Below are 21,273 nucleotides of genomic sequence, written 5' to 3'. Positions count from 1 at the left end.
GGTCACAAACTCACTCTTCAGTAATTTCATACTCTTACTTCTAATCCATTTATATTTTTGGCCTCCACAACATGCAGTAGGAACAAATTCTACAATTTAATCACCTGCAGTGTGACAAAGTACTTTGTTTTATTTTAATCTTGCTGCTTGCTAATTCCACAGAGCGCCACTTTGTTCCTTTGTACCGAGAAATCACTATTGTTCCACGTTCACCCTCTCCTTGCCTACTCACGAGTTCATAAAACTCTGTCACATCTTCCTCAGGCATCTCTTCCCCGAGCTGAAGAGCTCCAGCCTCTTTAACCTTGCCTCAAATTAAAGGTGCTCCGTGCTTTGGGTGACCCTTGTTGGTTCCCTCTGAACCTTTTCTAATTCTCTTTATTCAGACGGGTAAACTCCAACTGCAAGGAAGAGCCCGTCTCACCGCGCATTTACATGGAAGTACAACGCTATTTTTAGGAGACTTTCTATTTCTTTCCTATTTCCTGACATCCTGTGTGTGTCATCAGCTGCTGCCCTGCTGCTGCTGCGCTACCCACCCGACTCCAAAGCCTCTGGGAGCGCAGCGCCTCACGGGAACCATCGCTCAGCACGTACGTGCTCCAAAGACCTTCAACCCCAGGGACAGCAGGAGCCAGAAAGACTTTAGTCCCAGACGAGCTGCTCGGTGACCCACAGCTCTGCCAGCTGTCACCTCTTTCAAGTTCTGGTTGTATTCCACCTCGTACCCCACCAAAACTCATTGCAAACGCGCTGCAGAAAACACGGTTCCCTCGACCAAGCCTCCTGACAAACGCGGAGGACGCTGCGTGCATCCCTCCCACCCCACCACGAGCCCTTCGCTCCAGCATCTCCCCTACAGCGACCTTCATGGCAGCGACCTGGCGCACGGCACCCTTTGCTCAGCTGCTAAAGAAAGGAAAAACCGAAGGGAAACCCCACTAACTTCATCTGCACCTGGCAAATAATTTTGTGCAGATTGTTCGTGCGGTTTCCCAGGACCTGCCAACCAATTTTCCTGAACATTTTCTTAAAGCAGAGCGTGAACGGGGTTTAGGGAACAGTTCCCCTTCCCAACGCTCCTGTAACCACCCATAAGCAGCTCTGAGGGCTGGAGCTGTTCAGCCTGGGCACCTCTCCTCCCAGCTCTTGGGCTGGCCGGCTGCACTCTGTGCCACCAGTTCATTGTATCATCACCTGGTCCTATTTCTTGTCTAAACCAGGCCACGAGCCCCACATCACCCACCGACTCTGAGATCCCACATTTCAGACAAGGTGGAGCAGTCTGGCACGGGAGACAAGCCCAAGCCCTGCTGAGGAAAGCACAGGGTCGGGGGGAGCTCCCCTCTTACCCTTTGATGTTCTTGAGACTCCACGTGAAAGAGGGAAGCGGTCCCCAAAGACACCGTTCGCCAACAGATCTTAAAAGACTATTTTGAAGGCACGTTAATGTGACAAGTGGGATTACACAGGCGGCTTTTCAAGACGAGATTTGATTTGCTCCCTCCACACCTCTGTTGCCATGGCGATGGAGGCTGCGCTGGCCCACGGCGTATCACCTTCTCCCAGCTCCATGGGCCGGCCGCTGCAAAACCCACGTCCTGCAGGACGCCAAAGCTGGGACCTCTCCGGGTCAGCTGCCACCACCTGACCAACGCATCTGTCACAGACCCGCTCCCCCTCCTCGCTCCTGAGCACGACACTCCTTTCACAGGGGTGTTGTCGATGCCCTGCCCGGCCATCCCCTGCGCCTCCCCCATGAGCCCTGCCTGGGACACGGCTCCTCTCCGGGCGCGCTAATTAGTCACAGCGGGACAGAACGATGGAAGAACCGACTCAACGTCCAACTCGCTGCCCGCCGTTTGCCTCCTAGATGGGAACTCGGGGAAGGTCCCACCCGCCCAGCACGCTCCAGTGCCAGTCCTCACCTCACCGCGCACCAGGGACGGACGAGGCACGACCAGCCAACAAATCAGCTGCAGAATGGAAAGACTGAAGGCGTTGTCTCAGAGCCACGGAACAGCTCGAGGAAATCCTGAGTGACATTGGGATGGAATCACCTGGCCGTGTCTGGAGGAACGGGCACCAGCTCCCTGCTCGTACGTCCCCCCGCCTGCGCGGCCCTGGGCTCCCCGGAGCACGGACAGCCTCAGGAGACCGGTGCGCAGAGGAGGTGCTCGGGGACGGCACATCCCAGGGCCTGGTATCGGCAAAGATGCCGGTATTGACAGGGGAGTACGAGCTGCGGCCACGCTGCCGAGAGGGGGGACCTGAACAGGACCTAGAGAAGAATCAATCAATAGAATCACTGAGGTTGGAAGAGCCCTCTGGGACCATCGAGTCCAACCATTGCCCTCACACCACCATGGCAACTAGACCAGGGCACTAAGTGCCATGGCCAGGCTTTTCTTAAACCCCTCCAGAGATGGTGACTCCACCACCTCCCTGGGCAGCCCCTTCCAATGGCTAATGACCCTTGCTGAGAAGAAATGCTTCCTAATGGCCAACCTGACCCTCCCCTGGCGAAGGAAACAGCAGCCACTGAACTGCACCCAGCGGGGCAAACCCGGGTACCGCTCTCCTGCCCACCGGCGGGAAGGACAAACAGCCAGTTACGGGTGCAGTCCCGGTGATTTCCAGGTGATTTTACCCATCACTTGTGTTCCTGATCTGCTCAGGCCACCCGAGCAGATGGGGGCTGAAGCGTGCGAGGGGAGGCTGGGAGTGCTGGGCTTCCTCAGCTTGGGGGAGAGGTGGTGGAGACCTCCTGCCACCTGCAGCCACCTCGTGGGAGGCCGTACAGAGGAGAGGCAGACTCGTGGAGGTGCACAGGGATGGGACAAGAGGCAACACACACAAACTGAAGCACAAGAATTATAATGAGATATACAGAAAACTTTTTCACCCTGGAAACAAAGATTGGGACATGGGTCCAAGGGGGCTGTGGGACCTCCAACCGTGGGGACAGGCAAAGCAACCTCATCTAGTTGGCCCTGCTCTGAGCAACCGGTTGTGCTAGAAACCTCCAGGCACCCCTTCCAACCTAAATTATCCTGTAATTCTGTGCCTCGACATATTTGGCCAGTCACAGCATCTGAGGGCACGGAAATCCCTGCTTAGAGACTTCTTCATGTTCTTCCTCTCCTCTGAGGGCAGGCCCATCCAGATGGCTGGTGAATACCACAGCTGTAATCTCTCTCCATGGTCAGCTAATCCCTGTGATTGAATAATAAAAAAAAATAAATCCCAAATTGTTTATTGCTCCCAATTCTTCTCCTTCCCAGCTGTGCCATGTAGAATGTGGACTCTTAATTTTATAGAGTTAATTTCCAATCACTTTAATCTCTTCCCTTAACATAGTTCATCAGGGAAGTCGGTTCCCCTTGGGATTGCCTCTTTCAGCTAAGAACAAGCTCATCTTCTCTCCCTGTTTGCCTCACTACATACAGTCGTGCCTTTCTTTTCACCTTACTAAGCCAAAAGAGAGTAAATCCCGTGCCCTCCCTGCAGCCCAGCTGGGGGGATGCCGCTCCCTGCTCCACCGCATCCGTTCACACCTGCAACTGTTTCAAAGGCTCCTCCTGAAATCTAAAGTCACTTGTGTGTAATTTTCTCAAGTACCTTTAAGTTGTTCCTCAAACACTGTCATTGTGTTCATCTTCTCCCACGCTGGAGACCTCCGCTGAAGGCAGAGGTGATGGAATAAGCACTCCCCTGCAACTCAGTTAATCCATCTGCTGCAGCGACCTTACAGCACCTTAGCTCTTAATTCCTGCTCTCAAGGAATCTATTGGCCCAAACGTTTAATATTTTAAAAAATGGGAAAAAATCCCTTTTGTTACCCTATTTATTAAGGCAATCCCACAACCACCACGTGAATCCTCATGGGACACTCCTGACCACCACCCCACGTCCCCGAGCTGCCTCCATCGACTCCAAACTCCCCTTCCACCCCGTAACGCTGACAAGACGCCCCTCGCACCCCCGAGGGCACGGCTCTGCCCCCCGGGCTCAGCCCCACGCTGCGAGCCCAGCCACCAACACCACCCCCGTGCTGTGGCAATGGCCACGGTTTGAACCCCAGCACACAAAGCAGAGAAGCTGCTGCTGAAATGGTGCTTCTGCAACCACCTGGTGCCGCCGGCGTGGGATGTCTTCTGCTGGCCGGGCGGGGGGTGGCTCGCTCCAGCAGCTGCTCACATCACAGAGCAACCTACGGCTGAACGACGAGCACATCTACATGCTTTAAGGAACTTCCTTCTCGTTCCCTGTCACCACACGGTATTTTGACACAGCAGAAGCAGAAGACACAGCACCCCCCTGCTCAGCACCACCACTGTCTCACCGTCGCCACCAAAGCCAATCCCAGCTCCGTCTCTGTTTCAGCAGAGAGAATAAGAGCACTCGAGTTGCATGTCGTTGGGCAAATTAAGAGCGTAACGATCCATTAAAGGCTATTAAACACAAAGACATTGCCTCTGGCTCAGGAAGACGGAGCAGAAAATTGCTGCAGGCAGGAATAACGTTTGGGGTTGCTTATTCTGTTCTCATAACTGCGTGAAGCACCTGCCACTGGCCACTGGGCAACACACGATAGTGGCCTGAAGAGCCCGCAGTGTGCTCCAGAGCGGCCGTCCTCCTGCTTTTATAGAACCACAGAACCGCTTTGGTTGAATGTTCCCCAACCTGACCCTCCCCTACCCGGGACAAGCCCTCCTTGCTCCAGACTTCCCCTCTGGTCCGAGGGGCCAGTGATTGCTGAAGGCTGGTCTTACCGGTAAAGACTGAGGCGAAGAAGGCATTTAGTACCTCAGCCTGACCTTGTCCTTCGTCATTAAGGTCCCTGCCCCGTTCAGCAGTGGACCCACACTTGCTGTAGTCTTCCCTTTGCTGCTGTCACTTGCAGAATCCTCTCCCATTTCCCTTCACACCCCTCACCAGATCCAGCCCCAGGCGGGGCCCTGGGCAGTGTCTCTATATGCCTCCCAGGTCACTTCTCCCTGCTTCCACCCCTTGTACACGTCCTTCTTGTGCCTGAGCTTAGCGAGGAGCTCCCTGGCCATCCCCGCAGGCCTCCTGCGGACCCCGTCTGATTTCTGACTTGCCAGGGTGTGCCATGCCCGAGCTTGGAGAAGGTTGTCCTGGAATATCAACTAGCTCTCTTGGACACTTCTCTCCAGGATGGTATCCCACAGAATTCTGCCATGCAGATCTCTGACGAGGCTGAAATCTGCTCTTGAGACATCCAGGTCAGATGCCCAGGCTTGCTCCATCGTGGAGTGAAGAGTTCAGAGCCCGGGAACAGGACCACTGTTGGCCAGGTGCCTGGCCACAGAGCCATTTCAGCCGCCGCAGAGGACATCAAGGAGAAGGCCATGCCTTGAAATCTGCTCCCTGTAGGGCCGGCAAACCTCTCTTTCAGCTTCAGCAAAAAGCCCACCTCACCCACAGCTCACGGGAGCTGTACCAGGCCAGGCCAGTGTCCTCCTGACTTCCCAGGAACACGACGGGGAAAGAAGAGCAGAGCGAGAGCAGAGCGATGTCTCCCCCCACACACTCCTCACCTCCGCTCCTGGACGATAACCGAGTCCCGGAGTTGGAGCTGGTGTCTTCACATCCAGACGCCAGCAAAGAACTTTTCTCCCCCGGATCTGCCCCGCTGCTTTCTGAACCCCTGCCAGTTTTTAGCACTCAGTGTGGCACTTAGCAAGGAGTTGCACAGGTTAACTGTACCTTGGAGAACCTCCTCCTCCTCCTGTCGCTTTCCACGTCCTTGTGTCAAGACGTGTAGATGTGGCACTTGGTTGGACTCGATCTTAAAGGTCTTTTCCAACCTAAATGACTCTGTGATTCTGCACCTCATGTTCTTGCAGAGACAGACAGAGACCAGCCACCTCTGGTTCACCTCTTCTGTATCACACATTTATGGACTTCTACCAAACCCCTTCTCCTTCATCACCATTTTCCAAGCTTGAGAGTCTCAGTCTATCTAGTCTCACCTCTTACGGAAGATGTTTCACAGTTTTGAGCACCTGTTAGTTTTCTCTGCCAACTTTTCAAGTATTACTTTATAAGTCTGAAAGACCAAAACTGCATGAAGGTTACAAGAGGTGGGTATAGTACAGATTTATACAAAGACATTAATAATTATGTTCTTTTTTCCTTTCGTAACAATTCCAAACATTAAAATCTTTTTGCAGGTTTGGACTGGAATCAAAGCAAGTCCCAGATCTTGCTCCTGAGCAGAAGGCAGTCCAACACCTTCGCTGAATATGAAATATTGCTACTGGTTTTTTTTCCCCATGGGCATTACTTCTTGTTTCTCTGTGTTGGTGTTCAGCTGCTGTTTGAGCATCCAGCACCCAGCGTCACCAGCGACCCTCCTTCACAACTGCTTTAGTTGTATTTTCTGACCTACTCTTTTGTCTGACTTTTTGAACACCTCAGTGCTGAAGAAGATGTTTCCACAGTGATGTCAGATCTTTATTCCTAAGCCATTAAGAAGAGCTGAAAAATCTTTAATGGGCAAGAGCACCTCACAGTGTTCCTTCGGGTGTGTGTTATCTTGCATGTGCCAAAATAAATTTATTTCACTATCACACTGTTTATCAGCCCAGCTTGATGCAATCCCAGCCACCTACTCCTCTTCTGCTTAAGGAAGGTAATTTTGACTCATCTACAAATTTTGACCTATTTCCTGCCCTTTAAGACCAAGAGCAACCAGTGACTCCAGCACGGACCTTCCCTGTAGCGTTCAGCCACGGTGGAAACAGGCCGTTCCCCCCCTCTGTTTTATTTCCTTACTGTTTTCTGAGTCATAGCAGCATTTTCTCTTTTGCCCCGTGATCAGTTAAGAATATAAACAGCCCCGACGAAGCATGTCACAGGATCTTTGAAAATCAAAACAAGTTACACACGTTACATAAAGAGTGCTCAGACCCACGGGGGCAGCTCAGCAAACCAGAGCACGCTCGCTGCCTCGCTGGTAAGCTCCAAGACTTCATGATAACTTCGGGTTTGTATAATGAATCCTCACAATTTGCTCCTGTCACATCACAAGCAATAACGCCCATCCAATTACTTTAACGACCAACAGTTTTCAAGAGCACTAAAGCCTGACTGCAAGCAGAGATTGCGTCCCACAGCGCAACCCCACGTCTACCCCTCAGAGGGTAGAGCCCCAGCGCCCAACACGTGTTCCTGAAACCAACCAGCAGACCCATCCCCACAGCCCAGCCTCCTACCAACGTGCCCACCAGCGACACGGGCTCAAGACCAAGCACAAAACAGCAGCATCACCCCTGCTTTCATGGCTGATTCCGTCGAGCCTGACCGTGCTCCCCCAGGTCGGTCTCCACGCCGAGGTGAGCACGCTCCATCGCCACATACACAGAGCCCTGGTGAGCAGCCCCGCCAGCGCTCCGTGCTGCCACTGCCATCCCCTGCACCAGCATCCTCCTCCTCGCCCCTCCAGAGCAAAGCTGTAACGCTGCATCTGCACCCAACGCACGTTCTTCAGCTCCTGAAGCACACCAAAAAATCCTCCAGAACTGTTGTTCCTCTACTGAGATGTGAGCCAGACTGCCCTGCACCTTTGATGATTTATCCACCTAAGCCTTATCTAGGACTTATAATTGAATTGACCAAAACAACCAGAAAAGTTTCCTTCCCATGAAATTAAAACAACGTATACTGCTGTGTCAGGGGAAGGAGAGACTTTCCCCATGGAAATTAATCTCATCATCACAAAGCGAAGACGCGGACGCTTACCTGTGAGAGGTGAAATTGTCGTAAGAGCCCACAGTATAATGTCGGAAGAGACGCTTTGTTCTGTCTTCTCTGGTTTCTACAAGAAAAGAGACACATCACAAAGCTGAGGGTTACAGGAACACTTCCCCGTTGTCTCTGCTTCCCCACCGTGTGCACAGAGTGAGCCCTGCTTTCAGGCAAGCATTTATCAATAACCAATAGTAATCTGTGTGCAGGCACGTGTCAATGTGATCAGTCCCATGCAGGCTTGTGTCCAGCCCCACACAAACAGCTGCTGTGAACGTGAGATCGCTTTGCTAGAACTTCTAAACCACATCGAGTCGTCGCAAGTTCACTTGCCTGCCTCAGCGGCGTGAAGAAGCCAGAGAAGCTGCCAGCCTGGTCTGTGAGGCTGACAACCGGAGCGGTGCCAGGGCCCCCAGGCTGCTGGGTGCTGAAGGAAGCGGCCTGACACATGGCTAAGGGGACAGAGATGCCACAGCTAATGGCTTAAGAGGAGACACGACAGGGAGATGGAGGAGAATTTCAGCTCCCATTCTCCTAACACAGAAGGAATTTGCATCCCACCACCAAAACCGAATTTATTGCGTGACCCAGGAATGCACCAGACCCAGCGAGACTCATGCTGCAGAAAGCACCTGGCTCCTCGCACTGATCCAGCTGAGCACGTCACACCGAACCAACTCACCCACGGCCACGGTAGGGTGATGGGACTCCCAACCATCAGGCACCTCCACTCCTCTGTGCTGGCACCACCTTCTGGTGAAGCCCTCGGTGCTGCTCGCAGCACTGCTGCTACAGCACCAGCCAGGCTCTGGGCTGGACTGAACTGGGCAGGGCTTTAAGCACCAGAACGAGGGCAGTCGGGTAAGAAGCAATGAACGAGGGGGATGAACAAGAGAGGAAAGAAGAGTAAAGTCTAGAAGAGACACACCTTTTTCTTCAGTAGGGACCTGTCTGCGCTCAAAGCAGGAACAACACAAAATAACCACCTGTTTTCACCTGTGCTGGAGCTCAGAATGGCAACTATTGACAACACAGACTTGGGGTTTTTTCCACCCCGACTCTTGCTTTTCCAACCCTCTTGTGTGGCTTTTTTGGGTTTGGTTGTTTTTAGCTTCCTACTGCCGCGGGCTCCGAACTGGGGCACGCCAGACAGCCCACTGGAGCGGGGAAGAAACACTTTTTTGTACCATTAATAAAATTTTACAATATTTTTAACAGGTGTTCGCTCCATCCTTATCTCACTACTTTTAGCTTCTACTTTTGCGCGTGCTTTACAGCAAGCCCAGGACATCAGCAGAGCAGTGGGGGCACAGAATTCACAAGGAAGTGGATGGGTACGGGGTGGGGGGTGCATCCTTAATTTTTTTTTACCAAGGGGCACGTGAGCAAAACGGTGAGACCCCCCGGCACGGGACACGCAGCACCGCAGAGATTAACGCAGGTGCTCTGGCAATACCCCCCCAAACCAAGCGTGTGCACAGCAACCCCCCAGCCACCCCCGCACACAGCGAGGGCGCTGCGGGTGGGGGACCCGCATGTCACCCCGCGGGGAGCAGCCCTGGTGACCCCACGTGCTGCCCCAGCCTTGCTGTGTTTACCTAACCCGGAGGGGAGTCTCTTGGAGCCTGAAGGTGCAAGGGGGGCTGAGGGCTCCCCGTGAATCTTCCGATGAGGTGGTCGTCCACGCCCCGTCCTTGCAGTCCTGGGAAGAACTGTCTCGAAGAACCAAGGAATTAATCTTACCAGCAGAAAGACACGCTGTGCCAAGGAGTGGAGATGTTAAGGACTGATGAGCACAGCACCGTGCCGTAAAGAGTCGTGCCTGTGCACAAGCTGGCACCCACACACACACACATTTTACACCTGACAAGGATGTACGAGACATGGGTGAGGGGAGGAAGGAGGGTCCCGGGAGGCACCGGCGTGGCACAGCCCCGCAGGTCACCACAGCCATGGGGAGCACATCCACCCTCTCCGCCTCATGGCACGTGAAGACGCTCCTCAGCAAGCGACATCAGCAGCCCCTCAGCCCCCTGTGTGGGAGGGAGGGTGCTGCTGCGGCCCAGAGGCACCCCCCTCCTGCCTCGCCTCTCCCCTCGCTGCCCCCAGCCCCACACGCCTGGGCTTCGGTTCACAGAATCACAGAATGGTCAAGGGTTGGAAGGGGCCTCTGGAGATCATCCAGCCCAACCCCTGCCCAAGCAGGGTCACCCACAGCACGTCGCACAGGGTCGCGTCCAGGTGGGTTTGAATATCTCCAGAGAAGGAGACTCCCCCCTCCCTGGGCAGCCTGTGCCAGGGCTCTGCCACCCTCACACCAAAGAAGTTCCTCCTCACATTCAGATGGAACTTCCCATGTTTCAGCTTGTGCCCGTTGCCCCTTGTCCTGTCGCTGGGCACCACTGAGAAGAGTCTGGCCCCATCCCCTTGACACCCCCCTGAGGTATCTGTGAGCATTGATAAGATCCCCCCTCAGTCTGCTCTTCTCCAGCTGAACAGCCCCAGCTCCCTCAGCCTCTCCTCGCAGCAGAGATGCTCCAGCCCTCGGACCATCTCCGTACCCTCCGCTGGACTCTCTCCAGTAGCTCCTGGTCTGTCTTGAACTGGGAGGCCCAGAACTGCACACAGTTACTCCAGGTGTGGCCTCACCAGGGCTGTGTAGAGGGGCAGGAGAACCTCCCTCAACCTGCTGCCCACACTCTTCCTCACACACCCCAGGACACCATTGCCCTTCCTGGCCCCAAGGGCACATTGTTGGCTCATGGGGAACTTGGTGTCCCCCAGAACCCCCAGGTCCTTCTCTGCAGAGCTGCTCTCCAGTAGATCAGCCCCCAGCCTGTACCAGTGCGTGGGGTTATTCCTCCCCAGGTGCAGGACTCTACACTTGCCTTCTCCTCCCTCTCCTGCCTGCTCTGCCTCCACCTCACCACCCCCTGCCTCCCTCCGCGCGGGCAGGACGCTGCTGCCTCATCTCCAAACACCTCTGCCCATCTCCCTCCAGACAGGAGAGCGGTGCCTCGGTGCCGGAGCTGGATTTATGGGCTGTCCGCAGCCCCGAGGCCCGTTCCCTTCCGACTCCTAAATATAGCAGCTGCGGGCGCGTGTCTAATGGAGCCGTCACGGAGGCACCGGGGACGGAGGCTGATGGATGGCGAGGGGCGAAGCGCTGGGTGGAGAGGGAGGCTCTATATTTAGAGGAGAGGGAGCGCGAGGGCAGGGGGGCAGCCCGGCGGGGGCTCGTCCCCACGCGCTGCAGCACCGAGGGACGGGCACGAGCAGGGATGGGGAACACCGAAGGGTGGAGAAGCGCGGCCTGGGGAGCAGGAGGGGCACGCGGAGGGCGCGGGCTGGGGCTGCTCCGTGCGCTGCCTCTGGAAAGCCTTTGAAACGCCATTCTGTCCAGGTGAGCCTGCCTAACACGTCAGATAGAAATACCGGAGCATTAACGTCCCACGGCTGACCCGGAGCGGTCGGGACGTGGCAGAGAAGGGTGTGGGGGAGCAGCAGCTCGCACACAAACGGAGCGGGCAGAGCCGGGACGGACGGACACACAGCCCCGGGGCCGCTCCCACCAGCACCCAGCCTGTCCCCGTCCTCTCTCCTCTCAAGCACCAACGTTGGGTGGCAAACAGAAAAAATAACTCTTTTGGAATGTGAAAACCTGCCTTTTTGTTTCTACAGAATGTTGGAATTACATTTCTCAATACTATTCAGAATTCAATTTAATTCAATTTAATCTTATTAAACGCAAGATTTACGCGCCTCTAATTCTCTTTCATCATTTATTTTTGACCAGCTGCTCCTGCGTCACAACAAGCACCTCAACAGCCACCATCCTCAGAGGTGACCGGGCAGAAGATCCCCACACCAGCCAAGCAGAGGGGGCCCTGCAGCCACCCCGTCCCAACGCGCCCCGTCCCCGACGGCCACCGGCCGCGTGCCCTTCGGCTCAGCCCCAGCGATCCCTCACGCACCGACTCGTTGCTTTTTGCTGTCTCACCCCCCCGAAGAGACCCCACCACGCTCAGCTGCTGCTCTTGGTGACAAGTGGTGGGTGGTCTCAGCCTCTCAAGGAGCTGGACCACGAGCCTGGCTGCTGTTCCCCGTGCCAAGGGCGAGCTGTGCTGCCCCGCAGGTACGGCCAGCACCGGGGCCACGGGCAGAGTGCTCCGGAGCTGGGAGAGCTGCGGTGCCCCAGCACGGCCCTGGCGCAGCGAGGCCCTGCAGCCCCCGTCCCTGCTGCCCCCCGTCCTGGGCACACACAGCACTGCTGCCCGCCGCGGATCCCACCCACGCGTCCCAAGCCGTGCTCCTGAGCACCTGACTCGGAGGAGGCTGATGAGCAGATGCCACCACAACCGAAGCCTCTTCCAGGCTCCGTGCCAGGCAGCCAATCTGGCTGGGGCGGCCGCAGCGTGCCGGGGATGAAGAGAAAGGGGATTATTTCTGAAGAAATGCTGAACTACGCTGAGGGGGAGGCCAGAGGGGAGCCCGGTGCTCCTCCACGTGAGGAGGGGACGGAGCAGGCGAGACGCCGGAGCACATCACCTCTGTCGCCAGCTGCGGTGGCCACCGGCCAGTGCCACGGGGCAGCAGCGGGTCCCCTTTGGGCAGGGGCTCGGCTGGGAGCCTCATCTCAAGTGCAAGCGAGCGTGGAAACCCTTGAAGCACGACTCTTCCCCTCCGCACGGGGCTGCCAGGAGAACAAACTCATCCACGTCCCGGCGGCACCTGGATCTGCCGAGTGAGAACAGCAAAAAGCCCGAGAACAGCTTTGCTCAGTGACTTGTGGTATCACTGTTTTATGCAGAACGGGTAACTAATCCATGCCTTCCCCATGACTGATCTTTATCCCATGAAGTTCAAACACTTTTCTCTGAGAGGGGATATTTTTAGAAGCCTTGCTATATCATTCTTAGTTTCATACAACAATTTACATCCAAGATGTGCTACGTTTGGTGACACTCTGGCCTGCGTTACGCGAATGCACAGAGGAGATGATAATTGCATTAGTCCCTCTTGCCCTTAATTTATGAGTTATACTTGCAATAGTTATGCTTGTTAGAGTTCTTAGCTCATCTGTAACTGAAAAAATGCAAATAAAATGAAAGTTTACTCTCAAATAACTCCGAGTCGGGGAGCAGCACCCATGCATTACCTCTCACGGGGACGTAATGGCCAGGCTGCAGCCCAGGAGGAGCAGGGACATCACCCACAGCCACCACGCCGATCCAGCACACGCAGCAGAGCGGGGCCTCAGGAGGTTCTGCTCAGCAGAAGGTCTCCACAGCTCTTCCACGTGGATTTATCAACACTTCTGAAATAAAGGTATCTCCAGAAGTGCCACCCAGGCAGCTGGAGTCGTTTCTGGCCGAGCCCGAAGCCCTCGGCGGGGGGACTCTGTTCGGCATCGCCTTCCCGCAGCACAGGGCCAGGGTGCCCGGGCAGGTGGGCTCATCCGCAGCCTCCTCGGCGGCCACAGCGACCGGGGAAGCACCGGCTGCGGCTCCCCAGACTGCTCACGCCGGAGACACCTTCCCCACGAACTCCTCAGCAGGACACGTCCCTCGGGAGGGACCCACAGCTCCTCCGCAGCACCGGGGCAGGGGGACGACAACACAGCCCCAGAACGGGTTTTGTTCTTCTGGTTTGCTCTTTTGTTTGGGGTTTTTTTAAAGAGATATAAAACAAGTCCAAGAGGATCAGGAACTCCCACAGGCTGCTAGCTACCTACGGGGCACATCATCTGTGCCAAGGGTTTCCACAGCCAAACCCTAGGGTAGAGCCTGCCAGTCCTGCACCATCACCTCCACGCTGGGACGGATGCTGGGACGGATGGGACCTGGGCAGTGCCACCTCCTTGGGACCTGGCCAGCGCCACCTCCTCGGGACCTGGGAGGTGCCACCTCCTTGGGACCTGGGAGGTGCCACCTCCTTGCTGCCCCAGAGCCATAACCCCGCACGGGTTGGTTGGGGTTCCTGACACACAAACAGGGCACTCGGCAGCACAGGGACCCTGCCCGAGTGTGAAGCCCCACGTAACGCCGTCGGTGCCGCCAGCCCGGGTCACTGCGCTGCGTCGCCACCTGGCACACGCCACCGCCCCCACGCCGTGTCCCCTCCCGGGACAGGAGCCCGCAGGAGCCATCTGCGTGGCACACTGCCCTGTTACGGGGCTTCCTTCTCCTGTGCCCGACCAACAACCAGCCGGCAGAGAAGTGTCCTCATGGGGACCAGGGCAACCTGCGCCGGGTGAAGCCGAGGAGAGAGGTGCTCATCCATCGCAGGAGCCACCTGCCGTGAGACCAAGGCGGCCCTGCTGGCCATGGGGCTTTGCCCGGTGCCCAGGAGGAGACAGCTTCAGGAGGACCGAACAGCCGTGCCCCTGGACACGGGAGGAGGTTACTGAGAAGGCAGAGCAAAGCTCTCCACTGAGGCGTATGGCAGGAGCTACCCTCCAGAGGACACATCTCCCTTTTACACCACTGAACCTACACCAAACCCTTTATGCCAAACGCACACCCACCTCCCCACATGCCACCTGCGTCTCTCTTGGGGGACAAACGCCCTTCACTCACATCCATGCTGCCCACCCTTGCCCTCTGCAGACAGAGCCAATGTCCCCACGTCTTCCAGGGAAAGATGCCTGCAGGAACCTTCCACGCAGACAACCCAGCTCGCTGAAGCACGCCCAGTGCCAACTCGTGCCAACAGGCTGAATCCTTCAGTGCCGGGCACGTGGACAGAACTGCCACCCTCCTATGGATGCAGCATTGCATCTGTCCTCAACACGGAACCGGTACCACAGAGGGCCACAGCCACATCAAAAATTGGGTGTTTCTAGCAGAGTAAGGGCTCCCGAGTCAAAAGGATCCCACTGAAGGGACAACCGTGGCCAGGCCCGTGGACGTTTTAGTGCCACAACCCTCAGGGCAGCCTGCACTGAAGTCCTGGCTATGAGGTGGATCTTAACCAAAGCCTGTCCTGTCCCTTCTGGGGCTCACAGGGTGCGTGGATGCAGACACAGCTGAAGCTACCCGAGGGTGCACACCTTATGGGTGAACTGTGCCGGGTCATCTGGCGACAGAAGAAAATGGGAATGCCTCTTCAGTGTGATCTTGTGCCCACAGCAGCTAATTTTCCTGGCTCCTGACCTAAAGGCTTAGCTTAACTAGACCTTCAAGTAGCAGCCAGGACCATCAGAGTAAAGTAAGGGACACAAAGGGAATTCAAGTTCTTGGATTGTGGTGCGAGGTCTATTTTTAGCGGTGCAGGCTTTAGCAGGGGCAGGGAAGTGCCAGATGGCCGTGGCAGGGTCTGTTATGACCTCAGTGATGGACAGGGTCACTCTAACAGAAGCTATATGAGGACAGACATCCAAGGACACATATGTTCACACTGCCCAGAGCGTGCAAAGATGCAAGAAACCTGGCATCCTGCCGAAGAGGTCCTGAAACGACACCCAGCAGTGCCCACAGAGAGTGGAGACTTCCCACGAGGGACTCACGCCCCTGTGACAAGCTGCTCTTTGCAGAGTGCTGTCCCAACACCCAGCCAAGAGAGGGGACCACGAAGAGCAAAGAGGGGAAGAGGCCAAGTGACGTCTGTCCCCCTGCGAAAGCTCCTTGCCAAGCCAGGAACCCCCACGACGGCACAGCCAACCTGGAGCTTGGTGCCAGCCACGGAGAGTGGAGATGCTGGAGATGTGGGCAACCACTGGGCCACTGAGGACGGTGACACTGCAGGCAGCACAGGAACTACAACCACAGCAACTCCGGGGAGGATCACCTGTGGTTCTGGCTGCCCGTCTCAAGCGCTGCACTCCTGCTGCAGCAGAACTGGGGTTGGCACCAAAGACCGGGGCGCTCCCGTCCCCACAGTGACGTGCCAGGGGAAGGGTCTGGGCGAAGGCTTTTCAGGAGGATGGTGGTGGGGAGGCTTTGCAGGCACTAACCTTGCTCCCTAATTTCATCGACTGTCCATAATTCTCACGTTTAGACAAACAAGAAATCACTCAGCTTCTCCGTACTTGCTCAGACTCCCATCGCATTCTCCTGACTCCTCACACTTGCCTCTTTTTAATTCAGTCTCTTCTCATCTGGAAAGTCTTGTGGCCCACCACTGGCAAGCTCCACCTGCTCTAGAAGCTGCCTGCTTATTTCTGCCCTTTGCTTTTTATCCTTCAGCCAGTTTACTTTTAAAAGCAGACTTGAGAAAGCCTACTAACAGCTTTCTGAAAGCCCTGGTACACTCTATCATCCTCATCATCCTTGGCAAGTGTTCCAAGGATGAGTGGGGACTACTCTTGTAGTTATGGCATGGAAGACTGAAGCCAATCTTGAGGTAGATGTTAACCCCAATAACTTGGTTATTTAATAATTTGATTCAGTTGCTAATTTTGATATTACTCAGATGGGTCACCTGGAACTTAACAACGCTGCATCGTGTTTTACCTTCAGAGCTCCTATCACAAACCAATTACAAAGTCACAGAGCAGATCTCGGTTGCCCAAGGGGAACCTAACCCTGACCGATGCTCCACGCCTCACGGGGCGATGCCCGGCCCCGCAGGACCCCCCACACCACCCACGTTCCCTGCGTGGTCAATGGCACGACAAGCACTACCGAAGGCCTCCAGGCTGGGAACACTCTCACTGCAACTTGAGCTGCCTGAACCAAAAAGCTTCCTGGAGCAAACTTCAAGGGCATTTTCACACACCCCCACGTTGGGATTCAGACTGTCCAGCCAGCTCTGAGGACGGGCACCTAATTAAGAGGCCTCCACCATCCACCACCTGCCCAGCAGCCTGAAGCTGGACAAACACTTGTTGCAAGCTCCAGAAGATAAAAAAAAATGAAAAAGTTGACTGAGAAAAGCAGGGAACTAGATACAGAAAGGATTTGTATCCATTGCCTTTAAGACTGCTGAGCTACCGAAAGAACGGGAAGTGCACAGTACAGAAGGGCACCAGAAGATATTAATAGAATCACAGAATCACAGACTGGTTTGGGTTGGAAGGGACCTTAAAGACCATCTAGTTCCAACCCCCTGCCACAGGCAGGGACACCTTCCACCACACCAGGTTGCTCCCAGTCCCATCCAACCTGCCCTTGAACACTGCCAGGGAGGGGGCAGCCACAGCTGCTCTGGGCAACCTGGGCCAGGCTCTCACCACCCTCACAGCAAAGAATTTCTTCCTCACATCTCATCTCAATCTCCCCTCTTGCAGTTTAAAACCGTTCCCCCTCGTCCTGTCACTCCATGCCCTTGTCAAAAGCCCCTCTCCCGCTTTCCTGTAGCCCCTTCAGGCACTGGAAGGTGCTAGAAGGTCTCCCTGGAGCCTTCTCTTCTCCAGGCTGAACAGCCCCAGCTCTCTCAGCCTGTCTCCAGAGCAGAGGGGCTCCAGCCCTCGGAGCATCTCCGTGGCCTCCTCTGGTCTCGCTCCAACAGCTCCGTGTCCTTCTTGTGTTGGGCCCCAGAGCTGGACGCAGCACTGCAGGGGGGTCTCATGAGAGCGGAGCAGAGGGGCAGAATCCCCTCCCTCGATATTAGCAACTAATAACAATACAGTTGCTTACACAGAGACAGAACCTCTAACTCACCGCCTGAGCTAACATCAAACAGTGCCAGAAATGAACAAAACATAAATCAGCCTGAAACAAAGACAACCAGAAGACACAAACCACGGCCACTGACACAGCACCCACGGACCGGCAGAACATGTACAGAGCTGGAGACAACCAGCCTGTGGTCAAGGGTCCAGACAGCCACAAAAAGGACTGACTTGTGTCAGGAATGCTGGAATAAGGTACAGATAAACCCGAGTGCACCCTGTGCAGACCAGAGCTTTGCTGAAACAAGAGAGACGCAGAGTTCAGAACTCCCCCCCGGAGCCCGCAGCCAGCACCGCTCTCCTCCCAGGCTGCCAGGGCACCACTGCAAACCTCCCTTCCAGGGAGCCTCTTGGTCTTTACGCTCTGTAAGGTCAATAAAACTCTTCTGCTGAGCCCATATTCTTCCTGCAGGAGGCCAAATAGCCATGATGTGGGGTTTTTAAATTAAGTAATGCTACAGACTTTCTTTTTTTCCTTTTACAGACCTAAACAATTCAACCCAGGAGAAACCACTTAAGGCATCTGCTTTTTTGTACTTCAAATTCCCTTGCAGCCGGCACAGTTCAAATGTCAGCCTAAGAGTGCTCTAAGACAACCACATCCCTACCCCTTGGAGACACAGTGCAAGCGAGATAAACGGGCTGAGAGTGCCAAGGAGTGATAAGAGGTTCATACGTCACCGGCGCGGGCCAGCTCGGTACTTTGTACTGCTCCTTGACCCCACTGCTCTTACACCCATCACTAAGGACCAGGGATGTCCAGCTCATGCCCAGAACATCTGCAGCACCTAAACCTGACCACTAAACTACTCATGACACACGTATGGCTTTGCTGCTAAGTATGACATCAGTTACCCAGTGCTTATTGCCCAGTTAAAAGTTAACCACGGCTTGTGCAGGCTGAGCTCATTCTGAAAGCGATAAACAATTGCCAAGTTAAAGCCAAAAGATGAAGATTAGGAAGAGGACGTAGAAACTGACTTTGAACATTTAATGGAACATCAGGGCCCGGAACAAAGACATAAAGACTTAATTGAGGCTCCTCGTGAACACGGCCAACTTGGCAAAGGAAGCAGGGATTGAAGCGTCCTTAACTGAACCACCTTCGTTACAACACTAAACATCACACCCACAGATCAGAGACCCTTGCCCAGATGAAGACCCTTCCCCTGAGCACGTGTAGATCATAGAGAAATGACTAAGAATATTTGTTAATTGCAATCAGATACACTAACCAATGAGAAGTAAGGCATGCAAACAGAGGGATGATTTCATGTAATCCTTTGTGCATAAAAGAGGTGCTGAGACTCACAAGAGGCGTGCTTGATTTGTGGGAACCCACCGAGCACCTGACACAAATAATGTCTCTCTTGAGTGTGTGACAATTGGCTTATTGCACACCAGGCCACGAATCCACTCTTCATACACCAGTATGAAGTGTTCTGTACTGGGAAAGTTATGGAAAAGTGAATCTGGAGTGAATCTAGCGTCAAAACTTTTAAGTTCACACTTTGAGAAGCGGAAAAATCAGCAAATCTTAGAAATACTAGCTCTAAACCTAAGCAGCACCTTGGGCTGTTCATAACGCTGACACTCACTCTTGACCACAAGGGGAAGCTGCCAGCAGAGCAGCAGATTAATTAAGACAGGAGGAAAGTGCAGAGAAACAAAGGGGATGAAGGTTGAAGGCAGCAGAGCCAGAGAGGAAGCCCAACACTAGCAGCAATATAACAGGTCACAGAATCCCAGAATCACTGAGGTTGGAAGAGCCCTCTGGGATCATCGAGTCCAACCATTGCCCTGACACCACCATGGCAACTAGACCAGGGCACTAAGTGCCATGGCCAGGCTTCTCTTAAACCCCTCCAGAGATGGGGACTCCACCACCTCCCTGGGCAGCCCCTTCCAATGCCTAATGACCCTTGCTGAGAAGAAATGCTTCCTCATGTCCAACCTGAACCTCCCCTGGCCAAGCTTGAGGCTGTGTCCTCTTGTCCTAGCGCTGGTTGCCAGGGAGAAGACGCCGACTCCCACCCCGCTCCAACCTCCCTTCAGGTAGTTGTAGACTGCACTAAGGTCACCTCTGAGCCTCCTTGTCACGGTTTAAAGCTGGGCCAGCTATTAACCCGGTGGCAGACGCTCTCTGTTAACCCTCTCCCCCGCCCACCCTAACGGAAAGGGAAAAGGGAGAGAGACTTACGGGTTGGAAAGTTAAAACAGTTTTAATAAACTATAGTAATGAAAAAGAGTATAATAAGAATAATAGAAATAATCAAATATATACAAATATATACAAAACCAAGATCGAGAGCTTGGAAATCCTCCTCAGGCAGAGTTGCTCGCCCCAGCACGGGCAGAGGGGAAAATGCAGTAGCTCCCCCTGCCACCACACCTGCAGGCTTTTAACTGGAGAATTGGCAAAGCTGGTACCAATCAGTGGGAGACAGGAGGGCCCGTCCCTCCTGGGCCCCACCTCCAGGAGGCGGTGGGTTAGTGATAAATAGGAAAGTGAGAATGATGTGTATGGGATGGAATACCTCGGTGGTCAATTCTGGGCCACCTGCCCTGTCTGCTCCTCCCTGCAGGTGCAACCCCCCTTCGGCTCTTCACTCGTAAGCAGTGAGGAATTTAGCAGTGACCTTGGTCTCTCTAAGACTAATTGGCCTGGTTTGGGCCAAACCAGGAGAGTCCTCTTCTCCAGGCTAAACACCCCCAGCTCCCTCAGCCGTTCCTCGCAGCTCAGACCCTCCAGACCCTTCCCCAGCTTGGTCGCGCTCCTCTGCACTTGCTCCAACACCTCAACATCTCTCCTGAAGTGCGGGGCCCAGAATTGGACACAAAGGAAACGTTAACAAGGAAGCTATTTTGGGCTGCAGATCTACTCATACCACCACTCTTCGTGTGGAAGGACACGGCTGTGAGGACAGCACAGGAGATTGTGTCAAAGGCACTGATAAAAGCCAAGGCGTACAACGCCCACCGCCCTCCTTGTGCGCAGAGTCAGCTGCCCCATTGCAGAGGCCACCAGGCACGGCCTGTCCGTGGTAAATCCACGCTGGCTGCTCCATGCTCCTGCTGCCCCGCTTCCCTCGCTCCTCCTGCCCCAAGCTCGGAGCTTGAGCACAGCCTGAGCACGGAGTGCACGCTGGCTGGGCCGCACACGACGGCTCGGTGGCCAGCAGCCCAAGCAGCGCTCCAGCTCAGTCCAGGACCAGCAGCGCCCAGGCTGAAGGAGGGCACTGAACCCAAAGGCAGCAGGAGAAACGCAGAGTCACACAGGGCCGTCGGCAGCACCTGCGCTGCTCCCGGCGTGCGAGCTGCCTCTCGGCATGCCCCGGGAAAGCCGCCTCCGAGCTCATCACCACGTGCGGGTGCTCGTCACGCCGTGCCGAGGTGCGGATCCACTCCCCAGCGCGGCTGCACCGCAGCGTTTGCGTGTCCATCTTCTCGCTGATGGTTCTGCACTGCCACGTCGAGGAGCTGGGAAGAAGGGACCACCCTTCCCACGGGGGCTCTCGGGACGGGGCTCCCGCTCCCGACGCTGGGCTGGCGCTGCTTTGGTTCCCAACCTGCTGCTCCGAGGCAGGTGCCTCCTCAGGAGCTCCTTCCCCCTTGCAGGGACTCTCAAAAGCTGCTCAGAAGGGCCGGTGTTCAGACCCAGCGCTCCCTGCTCAGCCAGGGCTTCTCCTTTCCACCGCTGGGAATTCATCTGCCTGATTTTCTTTGCTTCCCACTGTCTGTACCTCCTCTCCTAGTGTAGTCCTTCTTCAAAAGCAAGGGATTTGCCACAAGCAATGACTGCTTCCTTACAACAAGGTACGTGGGTGCTACAGGCGAACCCCTACAACCGAGACCCAACCCGTACAAATGGCCACGGGGGACAC

General features: G+C 55.1%; 1 protein-coding gene across 1 annotated transcript in view; it reads right to left on the bottom strand.

The window, feature by feature from the left end:
- The window catches only part of SHANK3 (SH3 and multiple ankyrin repeat domains 3), a 316,192-nt gene that overhangs the window by 104,562 nt on the left and 190,357 nt on the right, over positions 1–21,273 (bottom strand). Inside the window, exon 13 of the mRNA XM_068400530.1 lies at positions 7,771–7,846. Within this exon, the coding sequence (XP_068256631.1) occupies positions 7,771–7,846 (76 nt within the window). The remainder of the gene's footprint in view (positions 1–7,770; positions 7,847–21,273) is intronic.

Source organism: Nyctibius grandis, chromosome 5 (genome assembly GCF_013368605.1).
Source record: "Nyctibius grandis isolate bNycGra1 chromosome 5, bNycGra1.pri, whole genome shotgun sequence".
Lineage (NCBI taxonomy): Eukaryota > Metazoa > Chordata > Aves > Nyctibiiformes > Nyctibiidae > Nyctibius > Nyctibius grandis.
Note: the sequence above shows the minus strand (reverse complement) of the source record. Positions and strands in the feature narration are given on the sequence as shown.